Here is a 25,856-nt window from a genome sequence, read left to right on the forward strand (position 1 = left end):
CTAGCTGGATTCACATGTGATCTGTCAATAGAAAGCAGAAGTAAGATAGGAAAGGGTTAAGGAACAGTAGGTCGTGGAGAGCTCTTTTGGGGTTCCTACTGTTCACTCATAAAAATCGTGCAAGTTCAGAAATACTGAAGGGGGTATTCTCATGTAATATTTGGTGATGATGCTGAGCTCTGTGACCAAGATACTCTGTGCAAGGGAGATTATGGATTGCTTTCAAAACTAAGTGCATGGGCTAAGAAATGGTAGATGCACATTAATGCGAATGATTACTAAGTAGTGCACATTGTACAGGGAACTAAAATATAGGTGCACAGTGAGTATTGCACATTCACAAAGGTGGAAGAAGTAAAAGGATTTCAGTGTCATTATCAACAATTTATTTGAAGCATTTTAACTTCATATAATTCAGTGGTATAGTTACATTTAGAATACTGACTGTAACTATGGTATCACCTTCATAACACATTGACGTACTGGGGATAGAGAGGAGTACCAACAGTGATTTCAGGGCTTAGGTCTCAATGCTGTGAAGAGATTCAGACAGTTGAATTTATTTTCATTAGAGAAATGAAAATTGAGGGAGAGCCATGATCCATGTCTTTCTAATAGAGATGTTAAAGTACAAACAGCATCAAATAAAATAACAGGTTAAGATTTTTGTTTTTGTTCCCTGTCCATCTCAAACCAAGACAGCACAGAAACTTTTGTAATAAATGTAATTTTAAAATGAAATACCCCAGCCATTGTTTGTTTTGGAACTTAAGTTGTGCAATATTTACTGGATATATGAACAGGTTTACGATCCTGACAAGCAAGGGCAAGTTTCTCAGACTTTAGTTCTGATGTGTACTGATGATATGGAATTTTGAAGAGAGCATGCTGCAACATAGTTACTCACAAACAAGTCTGATCAGTATCAGGGTTTCAGTAGATGAATCATGGAGCACAGTTGAATTTTATAAACTTGAAAGAGGCAGCATTATTTTCTCATCCGAGCTAAAGGAAATGTGCGGTCCAGCTATAGATCTGTTTCCAAATCACAGGATCTGACTACAGTGCTAATACTTTATCTGTGGTGCAATCATCTAAACCTGCAGAGGAACACTTCAGTCAGAGCAGGGACAGAACCTTTTGACCTTCCTTCCCTTGACTTATCACATTACAGTTGCAGCAAGTCCAAAATATGTTTAACTGAACCTAAATGAACCAACTGCAGTTATAAATTATACAACCAATAAAGAAACTAGCCTAAAAATGATTGATTTGAAAAGCCCCATTGTTCACTACATGAGGAGACATGGGCATAAACAGGTGGTATACGGTTCTATTCCACCACAGCCGAGGGATTCCACTGACTCTTGGTGTGCTAAAATGCAAACCAGATGCAAAACTGTAGTATATATAATAGAGCTAACTTTTCAAATTACTTTTCTCTCATGATACAGAGGCATTTAAATGTTAAGGATTTCATTAGCAGCAGCGGGAGAAAAACACAGAATTCGAGCTTAAATGGCACTCACTGTCCCACCAGTATCCCTGTCTAGTTTGGGATTAAAACAAAAATGACTGACAGCCTGCTTCAGTATCAAATTATTATTTTGTGGTACTTTATCCCTTCTATTTATTTATTCATGTCATTGTCTATGTTCTCTTCCCTCCACCTCCTGACCACTCTGGTCTCATGGGTCTTTACAATGCTGTTCTAGGACCAGTTCCTGGATGTGCACAACAGCCACGAGGGTTACTTGTTCTCTGTTTTATTTTCCTAAGGAACCTTATCAGGAACTTATTGTACAGTGCAGTGAATTAGTGTGCTGCACCATTAAGGCACTTTCTTCAGCACTCATTTAAAAGAACATCGTACTCTCTGCTGCAAGGCATGAAGAATGAAGTCTTGTAGCTTTACTGAGGCCAGTCTCAGAAGCATTCCAGTGGAGTTGCTACTTTTTTGTTAAAAGATCTATCAGCTGATTCATATAAAATATAACAGATTCCCTGATGACCCAATGTGTAAAGCAATGCCCAGTGCAGCACTAATCCATATAAACTAGAAAGTGCCAGGTCTGCTTCCTAGTCTGTGATGAATTGAAGAAAAAGGAAAGACTTGCATTTATATAGCACCTTTCACAACCTCAGGATGTCACCAGCACTTCACAGCCAATGAAATACTTTTGAAGTGTGGTTGCGTTGTAAAATAGGAAATGTCAGAAACCAATTTGCACACAGGCAGCAGAAAACAGCACCTCCGACATTGCAAGGCTCCCTCAGTACTGGACTGGAGTGTCAGCCTAGTTTTGTTTTGCTCAAGTCTCAGAAGGGGACTTAACCCACAACTTTGTCAGAGGCAAGAATGTTATCAACTGACCCATGGCTGAATTTGCTGAGCTCAGCCAGGCCATCAAATTAGGGTGCTAAAATTGGGGTCAGTGTTTCTAAATCAGCAAGGGCTGACACTCTTGATTGCTGTATCGGCTGCCCCTGCCACAGTACCAAAATGGCTCTTACCAAAGCCACAATGACCATCCTATGTGACTGTGACAAAGGTCAATTATCCCGCCTCATCTTTTTCGACCTAACTGCAGCCTTGACACGGTTGACCACACCATTCTCCTCACAAAGTCTGTCATCCAGCTGGGTGGGACTGCTTTCACCTGGTTCCATTCTTATCTATTTAACTGCAGTCAGAGTATCACTTGCAATGGCTTCTCTTCCTGCTCCCGCACTGCTGGATCTGGTGTTCCCAAAGTGATCTATCCTTGGTTTCCTCGTATTTCACATCTACATGCTGCTCCTCAATGACATCATCACAAAGGACAGCATTCCCTAGCTACTGACGTCATCCCTCTGCCTAGAAACTGTCTGAGATTAAACCAGACTGCTGGCAATCTTAGCGTCATATATGACCCCGAGATGAGGTTCTAACCACATATCCGTGTCATCACTAAGACCGCCTATTTCCACCTCCGTAACATCACCCAACTTTGTCCCTGCCTCAGCTTATCTGCTGCTGAAACCCTCATTCATGTCTTTGTTACCACTAAAATTGACTATTCCAACGCACTCCTGGCTGGTCTCCCATATTCCACCCTCTGTAACATTGAGGTCATCTAAAAGTGCTTCCTGTGTCTTAACTTGCAGCAAGTTCCTGTGCTCACTGACCTACATTGGCTCCCGATCAGGGAAGGTTCTTGATTTTAAAATTCCCATCCTTGTTTTCAAATCCCTCAAATGGTCTCGCCCTTCCCTATCTCTGTAATCTCCTCCAGCCCCACAACCCTCCAAGATATCTGCGCTCCTCTAATTCTGGCCTCTTGAGCATCCCAATTTTAACTGTTCCGCCATTGGTGGCTGTGCCTTCAGTTGCCTAGGCCCCAAACTCTGGAATTCTCTCCCTGCACCTCCCTGCCTCCCCACCTTGCTTTTCTCCTTCACGATGCTCCTTAAAATAGACCTCTTTGTCCAAGCATTTGGTCAGCTGACCTAATATGTAGCTCATTTTTTTAATAATGTTGTAAAGTGCCTTGGGATGTTTTATTATGTTAAAGGTGCTATATAAATATAAGTTGTTGTTGTTTTTGGAAATTTGTGTGTGGATATCAGGTGAGAGCAGGAACAAACAGCCTGCTGATATCCACTGCCAGTGCTCTGAGCTCCAGATAAAGTTCATGGCTTCAGGAGAGGCAGGAATAAAGTGGAGCGAAACAATTCCTTGGAGCAACAATATTGAGTGGTACATAGCAAGGGTATTTACTAACTGAGTCATTGGGGATAGGGGAAATGTTTCATTCAATGTTTTGGGGTTATTTTAAGATCACAAATAACTTCTTTCTTGCCTACACCACTTTCCTCTTGAGATACAAAAGCAGTGACTCAGCATAGAACAGTGCAGTACCAAAGCCACCTATTGAGAGGTTGGGAATAGGTCTCAACTTACTGCTTTCAGGATGGTCATTGCCCGCTCACTGAGCCAGACTGGGTAAAGGACCTCATCGTTCAGGATGGATTCAAACAGATCATCTTCATTCTCAGCTTCAAATGGTGGCTGACCACACAACATCTCGTACAACAGGACACCAAGTGCCCACCAGTCCACGGAGCAGCCATACTGTAATTCCTGCAAAATCTGTCCAGAAACAAAATTCCTGTCAATCCACCAACTTTCCACACAAATTAACTGGAGACTTCCATATGGTAGAAATGCTTTATTCATATTAAAGGGGATTGTAAACTTTTTTTAAAAAACATACAGATATGATTGATGAGGACGCAGAAAATATACCCTCTGTCCCTTGTGCCAGCCACTTCCATTTGGCTTATTCTGTCTCTTGATCAGCTGCACTATCAAATGTTCTAATGGGTTTAACAGACCTATAACTGTACCATGTGCTCCCTAGGAAACAGGTTGTGAGTTGAATTAGACATGAAATGAACAGCAGCTCTAAAATTATACTTTTATTTGACAGGTTCTAGGTATTTAAGTTAGATTATTAATTATTTGACTGCCATAAGGGCTCATCAAGGCATATCATGCCTTTAAGCACTTTTTAGAATGTATTATTTAGACTGAATGATAGTGTGATACCTGCTTATAACTTTGTCCAAGGTGCCAGGCAGATTGACACCATTGAGTAGACTGACTGGAACAACCAAAGGAAAGTGAAAAAGACCTAAATAAATAAATAAACCAAATGAAGAATGGAAGATCAGGCAGAAGTGTTTGCACTCAGTAACAGAACCTGTCCACCTCCATGGATAAATACTTGACGTGGGGGCTATGGGTAAAGAACGGGGGAGTGGAAATTAGACAACTCTTTCAAAGAGCCAGCACAGACAGGATGGGTGAACTGGCCTCTTTGTGTGATCTATGATTCCATGATCACAAAGGGTGTTTAGTTTCCAACACCCTTGCCTTGGTTGGTGAGTTTGTCAGTTTCTTAGGCTCACTGCTGCACAAAGCAAAGCATGGAGATGAGATGGTGTATATGGGGAGAGGGAGGGAGAATAACATTCTGACATGACTGGCCCTTTTTAGTACTGTTTTATTTTATTTTCTCCCTTTTACCATGTGCCTGCCTTAAACTGGGTTTTTCATGTTTGTGCTTTTGGTGAGGGCTGTTCATTATTCTGTCATTAACACTCTCTGCACTAATGCTTTGTCTTTCACCACACCATTAGCACACTCTCTTTGCCTTTGCCCCATGACGTCCCTGTCAGTTAATCTCTCCGGCCCGCTGTCCTATCACACATCTTCCCTTTTGTTCATTCACACCCCCAACCCCCACCCCCACTTTACTTGCTTAAAACCTATTACATTTCTAACCTTTGCCAACTCAGATGAAAGGCACAGACCTTTAACTCTGCCTCTCTCTCCACAGATGCTTCCAGACCTGCTGAGTATTCCCAGCACTTTCTGTCTTTATTTCAAGAGTTTTGGATGGTCTTAAGTTTATGGAGGGTACAAGATGGGAGGCTGGCAAGGAATGCTTTGGAATAGTCAAGTCTAGTGGTAACAAAGGCAGGGATGAGGGTCTCAGCAGCAGACGAGCTGAGGTAGGGGCGGAGTTGGGTGATATTTTTCAGGTAGAAATAGGAGCCATAGTGATGGCACAGATATGTGGTCAGCAGCTCATCTCAGGGTCAAATAAGACACCAAGGTTGCGACCAGTCTGGTTCAGCCTCAGACAGTGGCCAGGGAGAGGGATGAAGTTGGTGGATAGGAAACAGAGTTTGTGGTGAGGACCTGAGTCACAATAGGCTTTATGAGGAATTTAAGCTTTGCACAGGCCAATCAGAGTCAGGTCACTGATAAAAGTGCTGTACCACAATAACTTAGAAACAGGCAAATGCAACAAAATTCATTTCAGGAACCTGGGTTCAAATTCAGTACAAACTGCTGGGATGAATTTATCCTCTCTTAAACATCTATAAGGGTCCTACTGAAAAAAGTTTGAGTAATTTCAACCTAGGTCCTAAAGCAAAAGGTCCAGAGCACAACATTGCTCATATAATTCAGTAACAACGGGCAATAAACTGGTGACCACTATCAAAGGTCAGCAAAATGGCTCTTTAAGCAAAGTCCTACTTTGGTGTTTTTATGACGGTAAAAGTGCATTTTTTGGGCCAAAGTGGATATAAACCCTTGTTGCCCAATATTTACATTTTTCATCTTACAAATACAACATTCACCAAAAAAAATCTGTGCCCAGCCTGTCAACATTACAGTGAGAACATTGATTGTTATTGGCATGCCTTAACTGATGTGAAGCATCTTTGGGTGTCTTCTGAATTTGTACTAATACTGTATTTTTGTAGATCTGAACCTTTACAGTTAATCAGATAAGGGAAGGCATTCAAGGACCTTATCTTCACATAGAGCTGATAGTTTGGAGTGGATGTCTGTCATGGTGCATAATCGTTTATTGAAGTGGTTTGGAAATGTTGCCATTGGGTACCTGTGGAAATCACCCCAGTCATGTTGCAGACTTTCCCATCACAGTTGAAAAATGATCAAGCTGCTCGTGTGGACAATCATGCTCGTGAAGGTACAATTGTTTCTAAGTTATGAATTGCAACTTTGCTTCTGGTTTCTGCACGTTCCCCAGTTGTCAGGGACAATACTTGTACTGCAAAACCAACATGCCAGTGCTCAAAAGGCATATATGTCAGTGTGTAGCTGTATAGTACAGATCAAAAGGTACCAGGTTTGACGACTGGTAAACACTGAGTTGGCTGATTATAGCCAGGACAGTAGTCGAGGTGCTAAAACTGACCCCTGTGAGCTGATAATGTAGCTTCTGAGGTCCATCACTATTTGAAAATGCACACCATAGACTTATTGGCACATGCGAAACTTCTATATAACATAATGGACTAAACTGTGCTAAGAAGCCTGGGTAATTGATATACTTAGTTCAGATACTTAGGGCACAGTGGCGCAGTGGTTAGCACTGCAGCCTCACAGCTCCAGGGACCCGGGTTCGATTCTGGGTACTGCCTGTGTGGAGTTTGCAAGTTCTCCCTGTGTCTGCGTGGGTTTTCTCCGGGTGCTCCGGTTTCCTCCCACAAGCCAAAAGACTTGCAGGTTGATAGGTAAATTGACCATTATAAATTGTCACTAGTATAGGTAGGTGGTAGGGAAATATAGGGACAGGTGGGGATGTTTGGTAGGAATATGGGATTAGTGTAGGATTAGTATAAATGGGTGGTTGATGGTCGGCACAGACTTGGTGGGCCGAAGGGCCTGTTTCAGTGCTGTATCTCTAATCTAATCTAATCAGATCAATCACAATGTTGAGAACACCAGAATCCTGCACAAAGCTTCAGAACTAGTGGAAAAAGCAAATACAAAGGATTCAACTCGATGTGTGAAGAAAAATCAGTTGATGGACCCAGTCTCAATGGAGTGCTCATTCTCATTCCCAACTGGTTCTCTAACCAAACAGCACACTGGGAAGGATTCTCATTTTCCTTTTACCCACCTCTGGTGCAATGTAGTCAGGTGTACCACAGAAGGTTCCAGTTGTGTAATTATTGTAGATTCCCTCTTTGCACATTCCAAAGTCAGCCAGTTTGCAATGACCGTCAGAATCTAACAGAACGTTATCCAGTTTCAAATCCCTATGAGAGAGGAAAACATAAAATGATACAATTTTGCAAGTTTTAAAATTTCGGTTATAAGTAACAGTGGATCTTACTACCTGTGTGAGTATTTTTATTGAATATTGGGTCTAATGCAAAGGTAATAAAAGGTAAAGAGTTAACTGTTCTCATGCATGACACCTGTTAAGTGTTCTACAATGACCTCAGTGACCGAGAAAAGTGAAAAAGAGATCATGAGCCAGGTTTCCAGTTCCTGAATGCTATCAGTAGCCCTGCCAGCAATGACGAGTGTGTGTACATTGAATGTGTCCAGCTGTGAAGCCCTCCAGGATCAAATATCATTTCAACAATCATTATCCTGACTCACAGATGAAGATCTACTTTTGGGGCAAGGTACCAAAAAGCTATTGGTGCCTATGGTAGAAAACGCCAATAAGAATTAGCATCTTCAGAAGGGGAGGAAAGAAAGAATATTATCTTGGTCTTGTGCATATCAACCCCCAGTGCATTTGAGTGGAAGATCCTGCTGCTACACAACATAACACAGCCGTTCTTCAGTTTTCAACTGGATTTGTTCAGAATTGGATTTATTCCTGTTGAGATAATATCCATGGCTTGGAAAAGCAGTAGGGGGAATACTTCATAGCTCAAATTAGCAGGGGGCACTGTACACATTAGGCGTGATTAGCTTCACGCTTCACATGGTTGTTGTATTTCTTGGCTTTCTCCTGTTGTATTTGTAGTGGGAATTTTTATGAATAGTTTCTTTGCCTTTACCAGTATGTTGGAAATTTGGCTGCAGAACTTTGGCTGCAGAACACATACATCAACAGTAAATGTCACTGCTGCAAGCTTACGGAAACTAACAAGCTAGTCTCTCTTCCAACTTCAGCTGCAAGCAAAACAAAATTGAAATGACAGCAGCTTTCCAGTAAGAGCTACAAGACTGACTTTATTTCTGTGTGCATTCCTTTTAAAGAACTATTCACGAACCAGATAGAAAGTATTTATTTTTGAAAGAAAAGCTGCATTTACATTGCATCTTTCACTTCCACAAGACATGCCAAAAATGATTTACTGCCAACAAATTACTTTTGAAATGTAGTTACTATTGTTATGTAGTCAAATGTGGCAGCCAGTTTGCATTGAGCAAATTCAGTGAAAAAAAAATGCATCCTATCGATCAGTGTAGATAAAAAGAAAAATACATAAATGTTGCAAGTCTGAAATGAAAACCAAAATTACTGGAAAAACAACAGGTCTAACGGTATCTTTCTCTTACAGATGCTGACAGTTTATATGCATTTCTGTTTTTGTCCATCTTCTGTTTTCATCTGATCCATTAAATGTGTTACTAACTATTCAATTGGATTGAGAGGAGAGCATTTTCAAACTTTTACTTAACTGACAGGTTAAGAGGAGGGTTAGTGATGCAGCTGGAAAGACAATTTATACCCATTCTACTCCACTTCTACATACACCACATTCACCATCAAATATGGCCGGTGCAACCAAGTGGAGCAAAGCTTGTGCTTTTCTTTCTTGCACTTCAAAGTATTTCCAGAAATGATGAAACAGAGAGAAGATTACACCGACACAGAGCTTGGGTTTCATGTTCTCATTCAGAGGGTGCAGGGAACTGCATGGCCAGCTTCAGGTTCTACTGGCACAACTAAGATTGGACTGACCCAAAGACTTGGTCCATCCATCTCCAGCTAGGGTTCAGATGCTGGGGTTCAGCTACTCGATGTTCCTACCAGCATTTGGAAGTACTTGGCTATTAGTTGATGATATCGTGAATGGCAAATTGCAGCACAAGGGAAGGACATGTTCCTCCCTTCAATAATTACCCACCCCCACCCCCCGCAAACACCCACACCGCTATGTTCCTGTGGGGAACCTCCCTGCGAGGGAGGTTTAATTAGTATTCTCATAGTAAAAGATCCACTGGGGAAAAAGTGATCATAATACAAATTACTTCCATATTCAGTTTGAAAGTGACATATTCCAGTCCTGAACAAGAATTTTGAACTTAAACAGAACCAATTACATAGGTATGAGGGGAGAGCTGGCTTAGGTTGATTGGGTAAATAGATTAAAATGTATGACAGTAAATAAACAGTGAGAAACATTTAAGGAAATAATTCAAAATGTTCAACAAAAATGCATTCTATTAAAAAACAAAAACTCCGTGAGAAAGATCCATCTAGAGCTAACTAGGGAAGATAAGGATAGTATCAGGTTAAAAGAGACTTATAATGTTGCAAAGAATAGCAATAAACCTGAGGGTTGGGAGTGTTTTAGAAACCAGCAAAGGGTGACCCATAAGTTGATCAAAAGGGAGAAGACAGAATGAAAGTAAATTAGCCAGGAATATAAAAACAGATTGTAAGAGCTTTTATAGGTATATAAAAAGGAAGAGACTAGCTAAAATAAATGTTGGCTCCTTAGAGGCAGAGTCAAGAGAAATTATCATGGGGAATTAGGAAAAGGCAGAGACATTGAATAAATGTTTTGTGTCTGTCTTCAAAGTAGAAGATGCAAATTACATAGCAGATATAGAGGGTAACAAAAGGGCTAATAAGAGTGAGGAACTTAGGTAATTAATATCAGCAGAGAAAAAATATTAGAGATACTTAAGGGACTAAGAGCTGACAAATCCCCAGGACCTGATGGCCTACATCCTAGGGCTCTAAAAGAGGTCGCTACAAATATATGGTTATGATTTTTCAAAATTCCCTAGATTCTAGAATGTTCCCAGTGGATTGGAAGTTAGCAAATGTGCATGTAGAAAGGATGTTTCCTCTTGTGGGAGAATCTAGAACCAGGGGTCATATTTAAAAATAAGCGGCCGCCCATTTAAGACAGAGATGAGGAGAATTTTTTTTTCTCAGAGCGTCGTGAGACTTTGGATGTCTCTTCCTCAAAAGGCAGTGGATGCAGAGTCTTGAAATATTTTTAAGGCAGAGGTAGATAGATTCTTGATAAGCAAGGGGGTGCAAGGTTATCGAGGGTAGGCAGGAATGTGGAGTTGAGGTTACAATTAGATCAGCCATGATCATATTGAATGGCGGAGCAGGCTCGAGGGGCCAAGTGGCCTACTCCTGCTCCTAATTCATATGTTGGTAAGTTTGTATGTAACACCACTATTCAAGAAAAGAGGCAGAGAGAAAACAGTTAGCCTGAAATCAGCCATCGGGAAAATGCTGGAATCTATTATTAAGGAAGTCTTGACAATGCACTTAGAAAATAATAGTATGATCAAACAAAGTCAACATGATTCCATAAAAGGGAAATCGTGTTTAACAAATTTATTAGAGTTTTTTGAGGATTTAACTAGTAAGGTAGATAGATGGGAACCAGCAGATGTGGTATACTTAGATTTTCAGAAGGCATTTGATAAAGTGCCATACAAAAGGCTAATACGCAACATAAGAACGCATGGGGTTGGGGCTAATATATAAGTATCAATAGAGGATTGGTTAATGGACAGGAAGCAGCAAGTGAGGATAAACTGGGTATTTTCAAGTTAGCAGGTTGGAGCTAGTGGATCAGTGCTGGGTCATGAGCTATTTATAATCTATATTAATGCCTTAGACAAAGAGACCAAGAATAATGTATCTAAGGTGCTGACAATACAAAACTAAGTGGGAATGTAAGCTGGGAGGACATCAAGAGGCTGCAAAGACATAAAGACAGGTTAAGTGAATGGGCAACAATTTGGCAGATGGAGTATAATGTTCGGAAGTGTGAAGTAATTCACATTGGTAGTAGGAACAGAAAAGCAGAATATTTTTTAAAAGGCATGAAACTTCTAAATGATGTTCACAGAGCCTTAGGTATACTCGTACAAGGAACACGGAAAGTTAGCATGCAGGTACAGCAAGCAATTAGGAAGGCAAATGGCATGTTGGCCTTTATTGCAAGGGGATAGGAGTACAATAATAGGAAGTCTTACGACAATTGTGCAGGGATTTGGTGTGCCCCCACCTGGAGTACCGTACATAGTTTTGGTTTACATATTTAAGGAGGTGGCACAGCGAAGGTTCACTAGATTGGTTCCTGGGATGAGAGGTTTGTCTTAGGATGAGAGGCTGTGTAAATTGGGCCTATACTCTCTGCAGCTTAGAAGAATAAGAGGTGATCTCATTGAAACAAACAAGATTCTGAAGGAGCTTGACAAGATAGATGCTTTTTTTTATTCATTCATGGGATTTGGGTGTCGCTGGCTAGGCCAGCATTTATTGCCCATCCCTAACTGCCCTTGAAAAGGTGGTGGTGAGCTGCCTTCTTGAACCGCTGCAGTCCATTTGGGGTAGGTACACCCACAGTGCTGTTAGGAAGGGAGTTCCAGGATTTTGACCCAGCGACAGTGAAGGAATGGCAATATAGTTCCAAGTCAGGATGGTGTGTGACTTGGAGGGGAACTTGCAGGTGGTGGTGTTCCCATGTATGTGCTGCCCTTGTCCTTCTAGTTGGTAGAGGTCGCGGATTTGTAAGGTGCTGTCCAAGAAGCCTTGGTGTATTGCTGCAGTGCATCTTGTAGATGGTACACACTGCTGCCACTGTGCGTCGGTGGTGGAGGGAGTGAATGTTTGTAGATGGGGCGCCAATCAAGCGGGCTGCTTTGTCCTGGATGGTGTTGAGCTTCTTGAGTGTTGTTGGAGCTGCACTCATCCAGACAAGTGGAGAGTATTCCATCACACTCCTGACTTGTGCCTTGTTGATGGTGGACAGGCTTTGGGGAGTCAGGAGGTGAGTTATTCGCTGCAGGATTCCTAGCCTCTGACTTGCTCTTGTAGCCATGGTATTTATATGGCTACTCCAGTTCAGTTTCTGGTCAATGGTAGCCCAGAGGATGTTGATAGTGGGGGATTCAGCGATGGTAATGCCATTGAATGTCAAGGGGCGATGGTTAGATTCTCTCTTGTTGGAGATTGTCATTGCCTGGCACTTGTATGGCACGAATATTACTTGCCACTTATCAGCCCAAGCCTGGATATTGTCCAGGTCCTGCTGCATTTCTACACGGACCGCTTCAGTATCTGAGGAGTCACGAATGGTGCTGAACATTGTGCAATCATCAGAAAACATCCCCAATTCTGACCTTATGATTGAAGGAAGATCATTGATGAAGCAGCTGAAGATGGTTGGGCCTAGGACACTACCCTGAGGAACTCCTGCACTGATTTCCTGGAGCTCAGATGATTGACCTCCAACAACCACAACCATCTTCCTTTGCGCTAGGTATGACTCCAGCCAGCGGAGAGTTTTCTCCCTGATTCCCATTGACCTCAGTTTTGCTAGGGCTCTTTGATGCCATACTTGGTCAAATGCTGCCTTGATGTCAAGGGCAGTCACTCTCACCTCACCTGAGATACTGAGAGGTCATTTCCCCTGGCTGGGGAATCAGAACAAGGGGGGCAGTGCCTCAGGATAAGGGGCCAATCATTCATGAGATGAGGAGGAACATCTTCTATCAAAATGTTGTGAATCTTGGGAATTCTCTGCTCCAGAGGGTTGTGGATGCTTCATCGTTGAGTATATTTAAGGCTAAGATAGGCAGATTTTTGGTCTCTCAGGGAATCAAGGGATATGAGGAACAGACAAGAAACTGGAGTTGAGGCAGAAGATCAGCCATGATCAAGGGACCGTATGGTCTACTCCTGCTCTGATTTCTTATGTTCTTATATTCCTGAATGGAGTGCCTCATAGTGTAATACAGTTTGACATGTGCCAGCAGCCCCCAGTACCTTGCCAAAATACGTATCCTTCACAAGCCAGCTCAGACAATGGCAGTGCCTCCCAAAATCACAGTCTTCACCACCTAGAAGACAAGGGGAGAAAGTGCATGGGCACACCTTCATCTCCTAGTTCCTGTCCAAATTATACATCATTCTAACTTGGACATATATCACTGTTCCTTCATCCTGGAACTCCTTACCTAACAGCATTGTGGAGTACATTCACCATACAAACTGCAGTGGTTCAAGAAGGCCCACCACCACCTTTTCAAGGGCACCGAAGGATGTGAAGGATTTGTACAAGTATAAAAGAGATTTACTAGAATGGTTCCAGGGAAGAAGGATTATAGTTGTCGACTGGAGAAGCTGGGGTTCTCTTTAGAGCAGAGAGGGCTAAGGAGAGATTTGGTAGAGGTGTTTAAAATCGTAAAGGGTTTAGATAGAGTAAATAAAGAGAAACTGCTTCCAATGGCTGAAGGGTCGTTAACACAATTGTCTCTGAAACTCAAAAGTGCCACTGACTCAAGCAAAATTAACCTGTGCGACAGAGAATAATGAAGGACACTAGTGACTTCTGCCTCAGATGTTAGAGAAATTTTCACTTAGCAGCAAATTTACTCCATTTTTGATATTTGCCCCATTCATTTTAAGACTACTGAATTCTTTAAAACTGCAAGTCAAGTTAGAAAGAAAGACTTGCATTTATATCATGCTTTTCATGACCACTGGATGTCTCAAAGTACTTCACAAAGTTACATCAAGGGTTTCTGCAGTTCCACTGCACAGAGTGTGGTGTAAAAGATGTTTGGGCATCTAAGTGAAATGCCTGCTCGTTATCTAAAATACTCTTCTGTAGCTTTTCGAAAATTACTATACCTTTGAAGAAAAACTGCCTCAGATAACAAGGCAGGCTGATAAGAGTAGTGCCTTTGATGTAGTCTGCATGGATTTTAGCAAGGTTTTTGACAAGGTTCCACATGGCAGACTGGTCAGAAAAGTAAAAGCCCATGATATCCAAGGGAAAGTGGAAAATTGGATCTAAATTGGCTCAGTGACAGGAGCAAAGGTGATTGACTGGAATTTTTGTGATTGGAAGGCAGTTTTCAGTGGGGTTCAATCTGGAGGAGTGTGCGGTAATGCATTTGGAGAGGGCAAACAAGGCAAGGGAATACACAATAAATGGGAGGATACTGAGAAGTGTAGAGAAACAGAGGAACCTTGGAGTGCATGTTCATAGATCCCTGAAGGTAGCAGGACTGGAAGATAAGGTGGTTAAGTCAACATATAGGATACTTTCCTTCATTAGCCAAGGCATAGAATAAGAACAGGGAGGTAATGCTAGAACTGTACAAAACACTGGTTACACCACAGCTCGAGTACCGCGTACAGTTCTGTCACTGCATTGCAGGAAAGATGTGATTGCAGTACAGAGAGTACACAGGATATGATGAGGATGTTGCCAGGACTGGAGAATTTTAGCTATGAGGAAAGATTGGATAGGCTGGAGTTGTTTTCTTTGTAACAGAGAAGGCTGAGGGGAGATTTAATTGAGGTGTATAAAATTATGAGGGGTCTAGACAGAATGGATAGAAATGACATATTTCCCTTAGCAGAGAAATGGATAACCAGAGGGCATCGATTTAAACCAACTGGTATAAGGATTAGTGAGGAGTTGAGGAGAGATCTTTTCACCTGGAGGGTGGTGGAAGTCTGGAACTCACTACCTGAAAGGGTGGTAAAGGCAGATACTCTGATCACAATTGGAGTACTTGGATATGCACATGAAATGCTGTAAACAGCAGGGCTACAATCAAGAGCTGGTAAGTGGGATTGGGCTGGATAGCTCTTTTATATTCATTGCGGATACAATGGGCTGAAGGGCCTCCTTCAGTCCGCAAATTTCTATGATTCTCTAAAAGTTTCATTCTGAGAACTAATTTACCTATGAGTTCCAGAATTATTTAGTAACAGCAGAAAAGGAAATTCCTGATGGAAAACAATTCCAGAGATAATGACATTTCTGGGCAAAATCTGCTTGCTGTTGACATGACTCAAACTTATTGAAATTCCATTGTTTTTCATTTGACTATGGTATTACCCTTTGAATTCTGCAGCAAGTAACTCACCTCCTGTCTACCCAATGCCTGTCCACCATCTACAAGGCACAAGTCAGGAGTGTGATGGAATACTCTCCACTTGCCTGAATGGGTGCAGCTTTAACAACACTCAAGAAGCTCCGCACCATCCAGAATAAAGCAGCCCCCTTGACTGGCGCCCCATCCACCACCTTAAACATTCACTTCCTTCGCCATCAAAGCACAGTGGCAGCAGTGTGTACCATCTACGAGATGCACTGCAGCAACTCACCAAGGCTTCTTCAAAAGCATCTTCCAAACCCATAACCTTTACCACCTAGAAGGGCAGCAGATCCATGGGAATACCACCACATGCAAGTTCCCCCACAAGTCACACACCATCCTGACTTGGAATTATATCGCCGTTCCTTCACTGTTGTTGGGTCAAAATCCTGGAACTCCATTCCTAACAGCACTGTGGGTGTCCCTACACCCAAGAACTGCAGCGGTCCAAGAAGGCAGCTCACCACCACCTTCTCAAGGACAATTAGGGATGGGCAATAAATGCTGGCCTAGCCAGCAACGCCCACATCCCATGAATTAATAAAAAAACAAAATAAATTTAAAAACTAACCAAATCAGCAGTCATCATTTTACTAATTTTTCTACTACAGCTACTAGAAATGTATTGCAGTGCCTCCCCGAATTATTAAAATACAAATTTAATACATTTGAAACAAATCTAAAAGCTATATATTTAAAATGGCAGGCTCAACTTCATATGAGATTGTGATATAACATACTACCATGGAGGGTTAACAGGAGGAGGATGGGGACTGTGGGACAGAATCACACCACTACTCACGGAGTGGTGTGCTGCCAATCTGGAGTGCAACATTTCCAACCTTAATGTTACAGGAGTGGCTTAGATCAGGTGGTTATGGGTTTTGTGATTCCTGGCAGGATTCCCAGCTTATTTTCATGCCTGTGGAATTCCAAAATGTGAATGTGCTGTATATTGCAACTGAACTTTTTTTTTATTTTTATTTTTTTATTTAGAGATACAGCACTGAAACAGGCCCTTCGGCCCACCGAGTCTGTGCCAACCAACAACCACCCATTTATACTAACCCTACAGTAATCCCATATTCCCTACCACCTACCTACACTAGGGGCAATTTACAACAGCCAATTTACCTATCACCTGCAAGTCTTTTGGATGTGGGAGGAAACCGGAGCACCCAGCGAAAACCCACGCAGACACAGGGAGAACTTGCAAACTCCGCACAGGCAGTACCCAGAATCGAACACGGGTCCCTGGAGCTGTGAGGCTGCGGTGCTAACCACTGTGCCACTGTTACTTAAACAAGTAACGTTGGGTTGGTTTTAAAGAATTCTTTGGCAGAGTAAAATTTTAGCTCGTGTAGTTTTTTTTCTCGAAGGAATTCAACAACTTGGGTTTCAGCCAATTCTCTTTATTAAATTAGCTTATCTTTGATACAATAGAAAGCTAATATATAGCTCATTCTAAATACATTCTGCAGATTAATAAAACATACAATAAACTTATCTCTGATACAATAGAAAGCTAATATATAGCTCATTCTAAATACATTCTGCAGATTAATAAAACATACAATAAACTACTTCAGGTTCTTCATTTATTCATCAAAGTAAGTTTTCAAACTGGACAGGTTAATAGTAGACATTTTGACATTTTATGTGTGTCAGCTGTGGCTCAGTTGGGAGCACTCTTGCTATAAAATCCCAAGCTGCTAGGGTCAAGTCCCACTCCAGGACTTCAGTATAAAAATCAAGGCTGATGCTCCAGTGGAGTACTGAGGGTATGTTGTTGGAGGTGCTGTTTTTTGGATGAGACATTAAACTGAGGCCCTAACTGCCTGCTTTGGTGGCTGTAAAAGGTCCCATGGGGCTCTTTTGAACAAGAGCAGGGGAGTTATCCCTGGTGTCCTGGCCAATGTTTATCCCTCAATCAACATCATAAAAACAGATTATCTGGTCATCATCACATTGCTGTTTGTGGGTGTTTGCTATGTGCAAAATTGGCTGCTGTGTTTCCTACATTACAACAGTGACTGCACTTCAAAAATACTTAATTGGCTGTAATGCACCTTCAGACGTTCGGTGGACATGAGAAGTGCTATATAGAAGTGCAAGTCTTTCTTTCAAGTATTGTTCCAGTAACTTGTATAGTGAATATTTTCTCCACCAATAAAATAAATAAGGCTGCCATGTCAGAAAGCTCATTTTGAAAATTCATACAGATGAAACCTTCTTCCGTTGAGCCTGTTTACCAAGTGTAGGTGGAACCTGAGACAGGATTTGAAGCTGACCTAATGAATTATTGAGAAGCTTGATATAGCTGAAATGCAGTCTTTTCATAGCATTCAAAGTGCCCCAGATCAGCCTTAATATAACTGTGCTCGGTAAATCCACTGCCCTTGGGACTTCAGTTCCATAATCACTACCACAGTTGAAAATGCTCACTTCAGAAACTGCCAGGTTTGAAGGGCAGTCTTTGTAAATTGTACTAAGTTCAATACATGGACATAAAAAGACAACTGGTGTGGGATGAATCTAGGGAATGGGGTTAGATTACCAAGACTGTGGAGCATGTCTCTATTTACCTTTGCAGGGGTTGGGCAGAGAAAGATTTTGCAGAACCTGTTCTCAGCAGACAAAATGAATTGGATAAAGCCACGGTTGTCCGTGACCTTGATGGGCTTTTCCTAGAATTTATTATTATTCCAAGCTTTCTTATGGTCTTAATGGGAGGAATTCTGAAATACTTTGCTTTGTGGTGTGAGGAAGATAAAAGTAACATTAGATACACTAGACAGAGATGCTGTAGATGTAAAGAAAGGAACTTGCATTTATATAGCACTTTTCATGACCGCACAATGTCTCAAAGCGCTTCATAACCAATGCTGTAATTTTGAAGTGTAGTCACTGTTGTAATGTAGGGAAACACAGCAGCCAACTTGCACGTAGCAAGATCCCACAAGCAGTGATATGACAATGACCAGGTAACCAGAATACCAGGAGAGCCCCCCTTGCTCTTCCAATAGTGCTATGGGATCTTTTATGTCCACCTAAGAGGACTGACTGATGTTTGATGTTACATCTCATCTGAAAGATGTAGCCACCAATCAAGAGTGCTTCAGCATTATATCACTTTATGATATTTTGTTTCATTGTTTCTGTAGTCATTATTAGCTGGTCCTACATTCAGATTAAAGAAAAACACATCATTTAGTTCATTCAGATCAATGATCCTTAATAATGTGTCCTATCTTCCGATTAAAAGGGAGCGTGTCATTTAGCTCATTCAGATCAATCCCTCAATTCATTCTGATGTATAAAGCATTATTAATTAAATCCATTAATTGTTCCACCCCAGCAACTGTCATGTTTGTGCAATCTTTTTGAAATGGCAGCTACTAGGTCTGACCCACCTCAGGGTGACCCAATTCACCTTCCAGTTTGCCTTGCAGATTCTCAAAGCTGCTTCCAGTGCTCTAGTCTGATCAAGCTGGGATCAAAGAGGCTTAAATGTAAACTCTGTGACTTACAGATCACACTCTTACAAAGTTAACCTTCACATTGAAAATAAGATTAATGCTGCCGAAGAGTTGTCCAACTCCACAAGGATACTTTTAGCATTCAGATTCTGATATAAAAGTATCAAATCAAAGCTGCACTATAGACTTCTCATACTTCTTCCTGAAAACGTGTTCAGGAATTAAAGCAGTAAAAAAGGCTTGTTTTTTTTTTGCAATGACAGGCAACTTGTTGGAGGAATAAATACTCTCATTGCTATGCCTAGTACCAGCATATACACATTTCAAAAGATCATGGGCTTGATTTTCAGGCCTTGGCGGGGCCAGGGGCAGAGGCAGGCTGGTGCTAAAAGAAAGCACCTCTGGCCTGCGGGCCAGTTCCCCAGCTCCACCCTGCCCCCAGGCCATTTTCATGGAGACAGGATGTAGGGGTAGCAGAGTTACCCGCACGCACGGAGCAGGTAGCTGAGTAATTAAGGGTCACTAAAGGCCAATTAAAGTCGGCCGGCCGGAATTTTTTAATTGGCCTCTAGGTTCCCGTCAGCCCCAGGGGATGGTTTAACTGCCTGGCAGTGGCCCCCCGGTGGCAGACCAAAGGGCCAGCACTCCAGGCAGGCCTTGAGGCCCTCCCTGCCTGCTTGGGTGTAACAGCAGCAGGCCACCTTGTAGAGGGGCTCCCAATAACCCCCCACCCCATGCCACCCTCCAGCTACCCACCCAACAGTGGTCGTCTGGCTGTAAAAGTCATTTTTAGTTTAAATTTCAAAAAGCTGGAGAGAGGCTCCCTCCCATTTTGAAGTGCCCTCTCTCTTACTTATCTTCCATTGCATCCTGCTGCTCCTTTCACGCTAGAAGGCCTCTGATTGGCCCTCCAAATTTGAGACCCTCCGCCCACCAACCTTAATTGGACTGTGAGCCCGCCCTCTGACCATTAATTGACCGCCCTGGGGAAAGTCACAATGAGTGACTGTTTCCCACACAGAGCTGGATCTTGCACTCGTTCGGAGTTCGGGTTTCATGGCTGGGGGGGTGGGGGAGGGGGTGCTGGAGAATTGGAGCAGAACCGCCTGCCACGAACGCCGGGATTCCCAGTTCTGATCTGCCCAAAGAAGGGATAGGCTGACAACAACCTTCCTGCTCAGAGGCCAACTGACGCCCTTATGTGGTCTATTAAGGGCCTCTTCCCACTGCTGCTGGGATCTTACCAGCGGCGGGGGTTGCCTCAATCATGCAGGGAGGGTGCTTTGTAAAACGAGGTGCACTCCCTGCAGGTTTGCGGGGGGTTGGGGGGATGGTTGTGTCCCTCCACTGTGGGTAATCTGTGGCCCACAAAGGAACCCAGTCGGGCACCACTTTACCCCTTGGGACCCCCCCTTCCCCTGGACTACATGACCAAAGCCTCCTCGCTCGCCAAGGCCTTCCGGACTGGCCCCAGCGACCCCACCTCACTTACCTGAGGTCCAGGAATCCAGCACTGGGCCTGGGTCCGAGGCCTCCACAGTACCGGCAATAGCCACCTCTTCCAGTGGTGCTGCCAATACTGCTGAGCTGCCGGCCCTGTGATTGGCCAGCAGCTCTTGGAGGCGGGATTCCTGTCCCTGCAAAGTCTTTAAAGGGACGGGGATCCCACCTCCTGAAACTTTGACCCCGAAAGACCAGAGGATCACTCTGGGGGGGGAGGGGGGTGGCCAAGAAAATGCAGGGGCGAGGTTCGCCCTGCCTTTAAGGCCTGGCGCCAGGAGCACCACCTCCTGCACAAAATCCAACCCACTTCTGATCCACATTTCAGCCTGATAGTGGGGTTCAGAAGCCTGCAGGAAAAATCCAGCCCCATGTTTGTGGTTTTACTACATTTAGCAGTTGAAGCGTTCGTCATTGTTACAAAAGACAACACCTGGACAAATAAAGTGACACCTAAGCTTGTCAAGGGCTAGGAATTCAAAGCTGTTTCACATTATTTGGCTTTCATTGGTTTGAACCAGCAATCAGATGACTGCCAACAAAGTCCAACCCTACTGAGTAAACAAACTCAAGATATATAGTTTAATGTAGAGTGCGACTGCATTAACTAAATCCCACTTTGCATTCCAGTTCATCTGCAGTGAACAACAACTTAAATAGGATCAAATTTTACATTTGTCTTCACCAGCACTACCTTTGACTCCTCCCTTGTGTCTAAATTACCAGACTGCTTGTCAGACATCCAGTACTGAAATTTCCTCTAATTAAATATTTGAAAAACTGCAGCCGTTGTCTTTGGTCTCCGCTACAAACACTGTTTGGTAGCTACTGACTCCATCCCTCTTCCTGGCAACTGTCTCTAAGGCTGAATCAGATTGTTCACAACCTTGGTGTCATATTTGACCCCAAGATGAGCTTCTAACCACATATCCATGCCATTATTAAGACCGCCTATTTTCACCTCCATAATATCGCCTTGCTCCGTTCCTGCCTCAGCTCATGTGCTGCTGAAACACTCATCCATGTCTTTGTTACCTCTCGACTTGACTATTCCAATGCACTCACGGCTGGACTCCCATATTCTACCCCTCATAAACTTGAGATTATCCAAAACTCTGCTGCCCCTGTCCATATTTGCACCAAGTCCTGTTCACCCATCACCCCTGTGCTCGCTGATATACATGGCCTCCCAGTTAAGCTACGCCTCGTTTTTAAAATTTTCATCATTGTTTCCAAATCCCTCCATGGACTCTCCCTCATGCTGTAATCTCCTCCAGCACAACAACCCTCTAACTCTGGCCTCTAATTTTAGCTTCCTGAGCATCCCTGACTTTAATTACTCCATCAGTGGTGACCATGAATTCAGCTGCCAAGGTCCTAAGCTCTGGAATTCCTGCCCTAAACCTCCCTGCCTCCCTACCTCTCCTTCCTCCTTTAAGATGCTCCTTAAAACCTACCCTTTTGACCAAGCTTTTGGTCACCTGCTCTAATATCTAATAATTTTAAGGAAGTGAAGTTGGGGGGGGGGGGGGGTATGGCTGGTGGTGGTGTTGGGGGGGAAAGAGAACAAAAGGGAAGGTGTTTGATAGGGCAGAGGGCAGGAGAGATTAGATAACAAAGCTGTCATGGGACAAAAGCAAAGAGTATGCTAATGCTTGTGGTGAAAGACAAAGCATTAGTCCAGAGAGAGTGTTAATGGCAGAGTAATGAGAAACTCTATTCACATGAGAAAACAGGCACATGGTTAAAAAAAAATTTAAAAATAGAATAGAAAAAAAAGGCCAGTCATGCTTCGAAATTGTTGAATTCAAGGTACAGTGCCTAATTGAAAGATCAGGTGCTGCTCCTTGAGCTTGTGTTGATGTTCACTGGAACACTAGCAGGCCAAGGACAGAAATCTGGGCATGACAGCAAGGGGCTGTGTTGAAATGGCAAGCAACCGGAAGCTCGGGGTCATGCTTTTGGACTGAGCTTTGTTCTTTAATCTCTCCTGCCCTCTGCCCTATCACACACCTTCCCTTTTGTTCTCTTCCCCGCCAACCCCCCCACCCCCTTCACTTGCTTAAAAGCTAATTCTTTTCTAACCTTTGCCATGTCTGATGAAAGGTCACAGGCCTGAAACGTGAACTCTGCTTCTCTCTCCACAGATACTGCCTGATGAGTATTTCCAGCACTTTCTGTTTTTATTTCAGATTTCCAGCCTCTGCAGCATTTTGCTTTTATTCTCTTTTCTATCCCCGGGCCAGGAAGTACATGAGTGTAGACATTGCCTGAGGACAGGATCAGGCTCCACCGCGATGCCTCCCATGGTTAAATGATCTGCCAACATTTACCATCTCACAATTTACTCCACAATGGAGTTTTGTTGAACATCCTTTGATTGCATTGGTGTTGATGTGGTCTGACAAAAATTTGCATAATTGTTTTGCTTGCCTATTTTCCACTCCTCTCCTGAGTTGGCCCATCATCCATTCTTCATGTGTGAGCCTCAACAGCAAAGATCCACTAACTATTGACAGAACAGCAAACAGCCTATTCTGCACTCTCAAAACTTAATCGGATGGACTTTGAGGAGGTGTAATGATAGCAATCAGGAGTTGGCCATGCCCCCCACTCCCCCATTTTCCCAAAACAAATGGTACACAAACCAATTATAGTACTGCAGGATGAGCTCAGCTAACTGTGTAGAGATCAGGATCCCTCTGGCCTTTATAGCTCAGCTGTTCACCAGCTTGACCAACTGAGCCATCCTTTTATTCAACCTTTGGAGCTGGTGTTGACAGTCCAACCAAAAGCTGCACCAATGCTTCAGACCTGTGAAAGTATGTGTAGAAATATAAGCTTTCCACTGGTATAAGGTCACCATGACAAAATTACATTCTGAAGCAAATTCACCCGATTTTCTTGTGCTAAGCTTCATTATTTTTGGTTGCACTCATTGCTGCAAATGTTAACTGAGAGGAGACATCAGAACCAGTAGCAAGATATGGTGAATGTCTCCATTTATGAGATGCCCTAAATCAACTTTGCCTTTATTGTTTCTGTGGTATCAGACCAGATTTTCAAAACATGGTCGGGAACCAGACCTCCGGATAATTTCCAGGTCCCAACGCGCCTCAATTGTATCACTCATGTGACACTATTTTGAAATGTAAATACCCTAATTGGACAGGAGGCAGGTTCAGCCCTCAATGAGTGGCATTGAGCATCTCCAGGAGGTGGGAGCTGTCTGCAGAGCGCGAGTGGCAAAGGCAGACAGCAACCATGATGGGACCTGCTGCTGTCTTGCCGAAGAGAACAGGCAGCTCCTTAGAGGGCCAGCAGCATAAAAGTATAAGAAAGTGTTCAAACATCCAAAACTGAGGTAATGTGCATGATACAGCGCATAATTTTCAACCTCAAATAAAAGTTTCTCTTTGTCCTGTTGTGAACCCGACAGCTGTACACTAACGAGCACCAGACTTTTTGGATTCGCTAGAATCCCATTTGAAAATTACAGTCCTGACCTCCCCAGTCTCTTAACAAGCTCCTCTAGGAGCTTGACTGGCCCTTAACTGGAGGCGAGCGGGTTCCCCGTTCCCTCCTCCCCAACATCACTTTAAAAACTGGAGTCTGTCCCAGAGGTGTCAGGATCCAGAGATGTCCTCCAGGACCGTAATTTTCAAATCGTGTCACAGCCGGCCCCGACCCTGCCTGCATTTGAAAATCCAGCCCTTCCAGTCAGTAACTGGAGTCTCTGTATCTGGCACATTCACAGGAGATTTTTAACACCCAAGGCTAGAGCACATTTACTGGATCGCCTCAGTAACCAGTACAATTACAGATGGTTTGTCATGCAGTGAATATCAGGATCCCTCCTGTGACTGACAGATTTACAGAAAGTTTCTTGGTGCCTTCAATGACTAGTATGTTGAGAGAATGCATCCCTTTGTGTACTACGATGAAGGCCAATTAACTGCAAGAGAAAGCTATTGCTGAAAATAGCACAGTATATATACAACTTACTTACAAACAAACCTCACTGGGCATGAAACACAGAAAGTCCATTATACAGAGAGCAGCAAAGGGAGGAGCAAATTGTTAACATCAAATAGAAGTGCCATATTTCTATAATAGCCAATCCTTCAGACTATCAAGTTACATTCACAAAGGTGCTCATTCACCATGTACAAATGTTTCAACTACTATCGCAATTCATTGCAGAAAAGACCTTGAACTGATCTCAACCGAATGTGTTTAGAAGTGTATTTGTAACAGTGCACAATGTACCAATGTGAAAATGTATTAAACTCACTGTTTCCAATTTCTTTAGCCATGCTGAGCACGTCCACTAAATCTGTTTATCATTTTTGATGCAAATATTTACACATTGGCTGTCTTCGCCACAGTGTACTGGTATGAACAAGCTAGCAACCAGGTGACAGCAGTACACATGACATTTACTAGAAGTTATAATTTTTAGATCAAATGATGTAAGGGTGTGCATTAGGAAGCTCTAACGACTCAAAAAATCTTTAAGTTTCTATAAATCATGAGTATGGAAAGTGATTTATCACAGCACAAACATGTCTGAACAATTTTAACCTACCACTGTAACTTTCCTTCAGCTTCTCCCATCTTACTCACTGGAATTTAAATTTGCATGCCTTTCACTTCATCAAATTTCCAGCCAATTTCTGTTGTAGCTCATCTTACAGTCAGCAAACACTCAGCTCCACCCTACTCACCAACACTGCTTAAAACAAGCATCTGAATGAAAGTGTTAGTGAGCAACATGGAGCAGAATGTTGGCCCCCTGTAAGAATGGCTGGTTACTGTACAATCTTGAAAATCCTTTCACTGTTAGGTAAGTGGAAAGACACTATTGATTAAAATTAAAGTTCAGTGAATAAAGGAAGTGGATCTAATTTTAAACACTGACAGTTACAGTACCAACTCTTACAGTTCGCAAGCAGTCAGCTCCACTTCACTTAGCACTTTCAAAAGGAAGGTAAAAGGCTAGCAGACCCTCTTCACAACAGAAAACAGGACAGTAGGATTAGTTTGGATTGTTTTAATAAAGAACCAACACAAAAAGGATGAGCTTCCCCACTGTAAATTTCGGTTCTTTTATCTGATTCACCATTGAAGCCATAAGATCATTTGAGCCACCTCGTACAATCTTATAATGATGGTGCATGGTTACAAAAAGACACAAATTTCACCCTTACCTATATATAACCTTCTTGCTGTGCAGAAAGATGAGCGCTGATGTAATTTCTGCAGCATAGAACTGGGCTCGCACCTCATCGAATTTCCGCACTTGTTGAATTTGGAACATTAAGTCTCCCCCATTTACATACTCCATCACAAAAAACATCCGGTCCTGCAAGAAGTAACACATAAGG

The 25,856-nt window shown here is 42.7% G+C and overlaps 1 protein-coding gene across 1 annotated transcript in view; it reads right to left on the reverse strand.

Moving 5' to 3' along the window:
- The window catches only part of prkcha (protein kinase C, eta, a), a 223,200-nt gene that overhangs the window by 12,607 nt on the left and 184,737 nt on the right, over window positions 1-25,856 (reverse strand). Inside the window, exons 11-13 of the mRNA XM_068038782.1 lie at window positions 25,680-25,834; window positions 7,488-7,626; window positions 3,944-4,132 (exon numbers count right to left, since the gene is read on the reverse strand). Coding sequence (XP_067894883.1) covers window positions 3,944-4,132; window positions 7,488-7,626; window positions 25,680-25,834 — 483 coding nt within the window. The remainder of the gene's footprint in view (window positions 1-3,943; window positions 4,133-7,487; window positions 7,627-25,679; window positions 25,835-25,856) is intronic.

Source organism: Heterodontus francisci, chromosome 9, assembly GCF_036365525.1.
Source record: "Heterodontus francisci isolate sHetFra1 chromosome 9, sHetFra1.hap1, whole genome shotgun sequence".
Taxonomy (NCBI): domain Eukaryota; kingdom Metazoa; phylum Chordata; class Chondrichthyes; order Heterodontiformes; family Heterodontidae; genus Heterodontus; species Heterodontus francisci.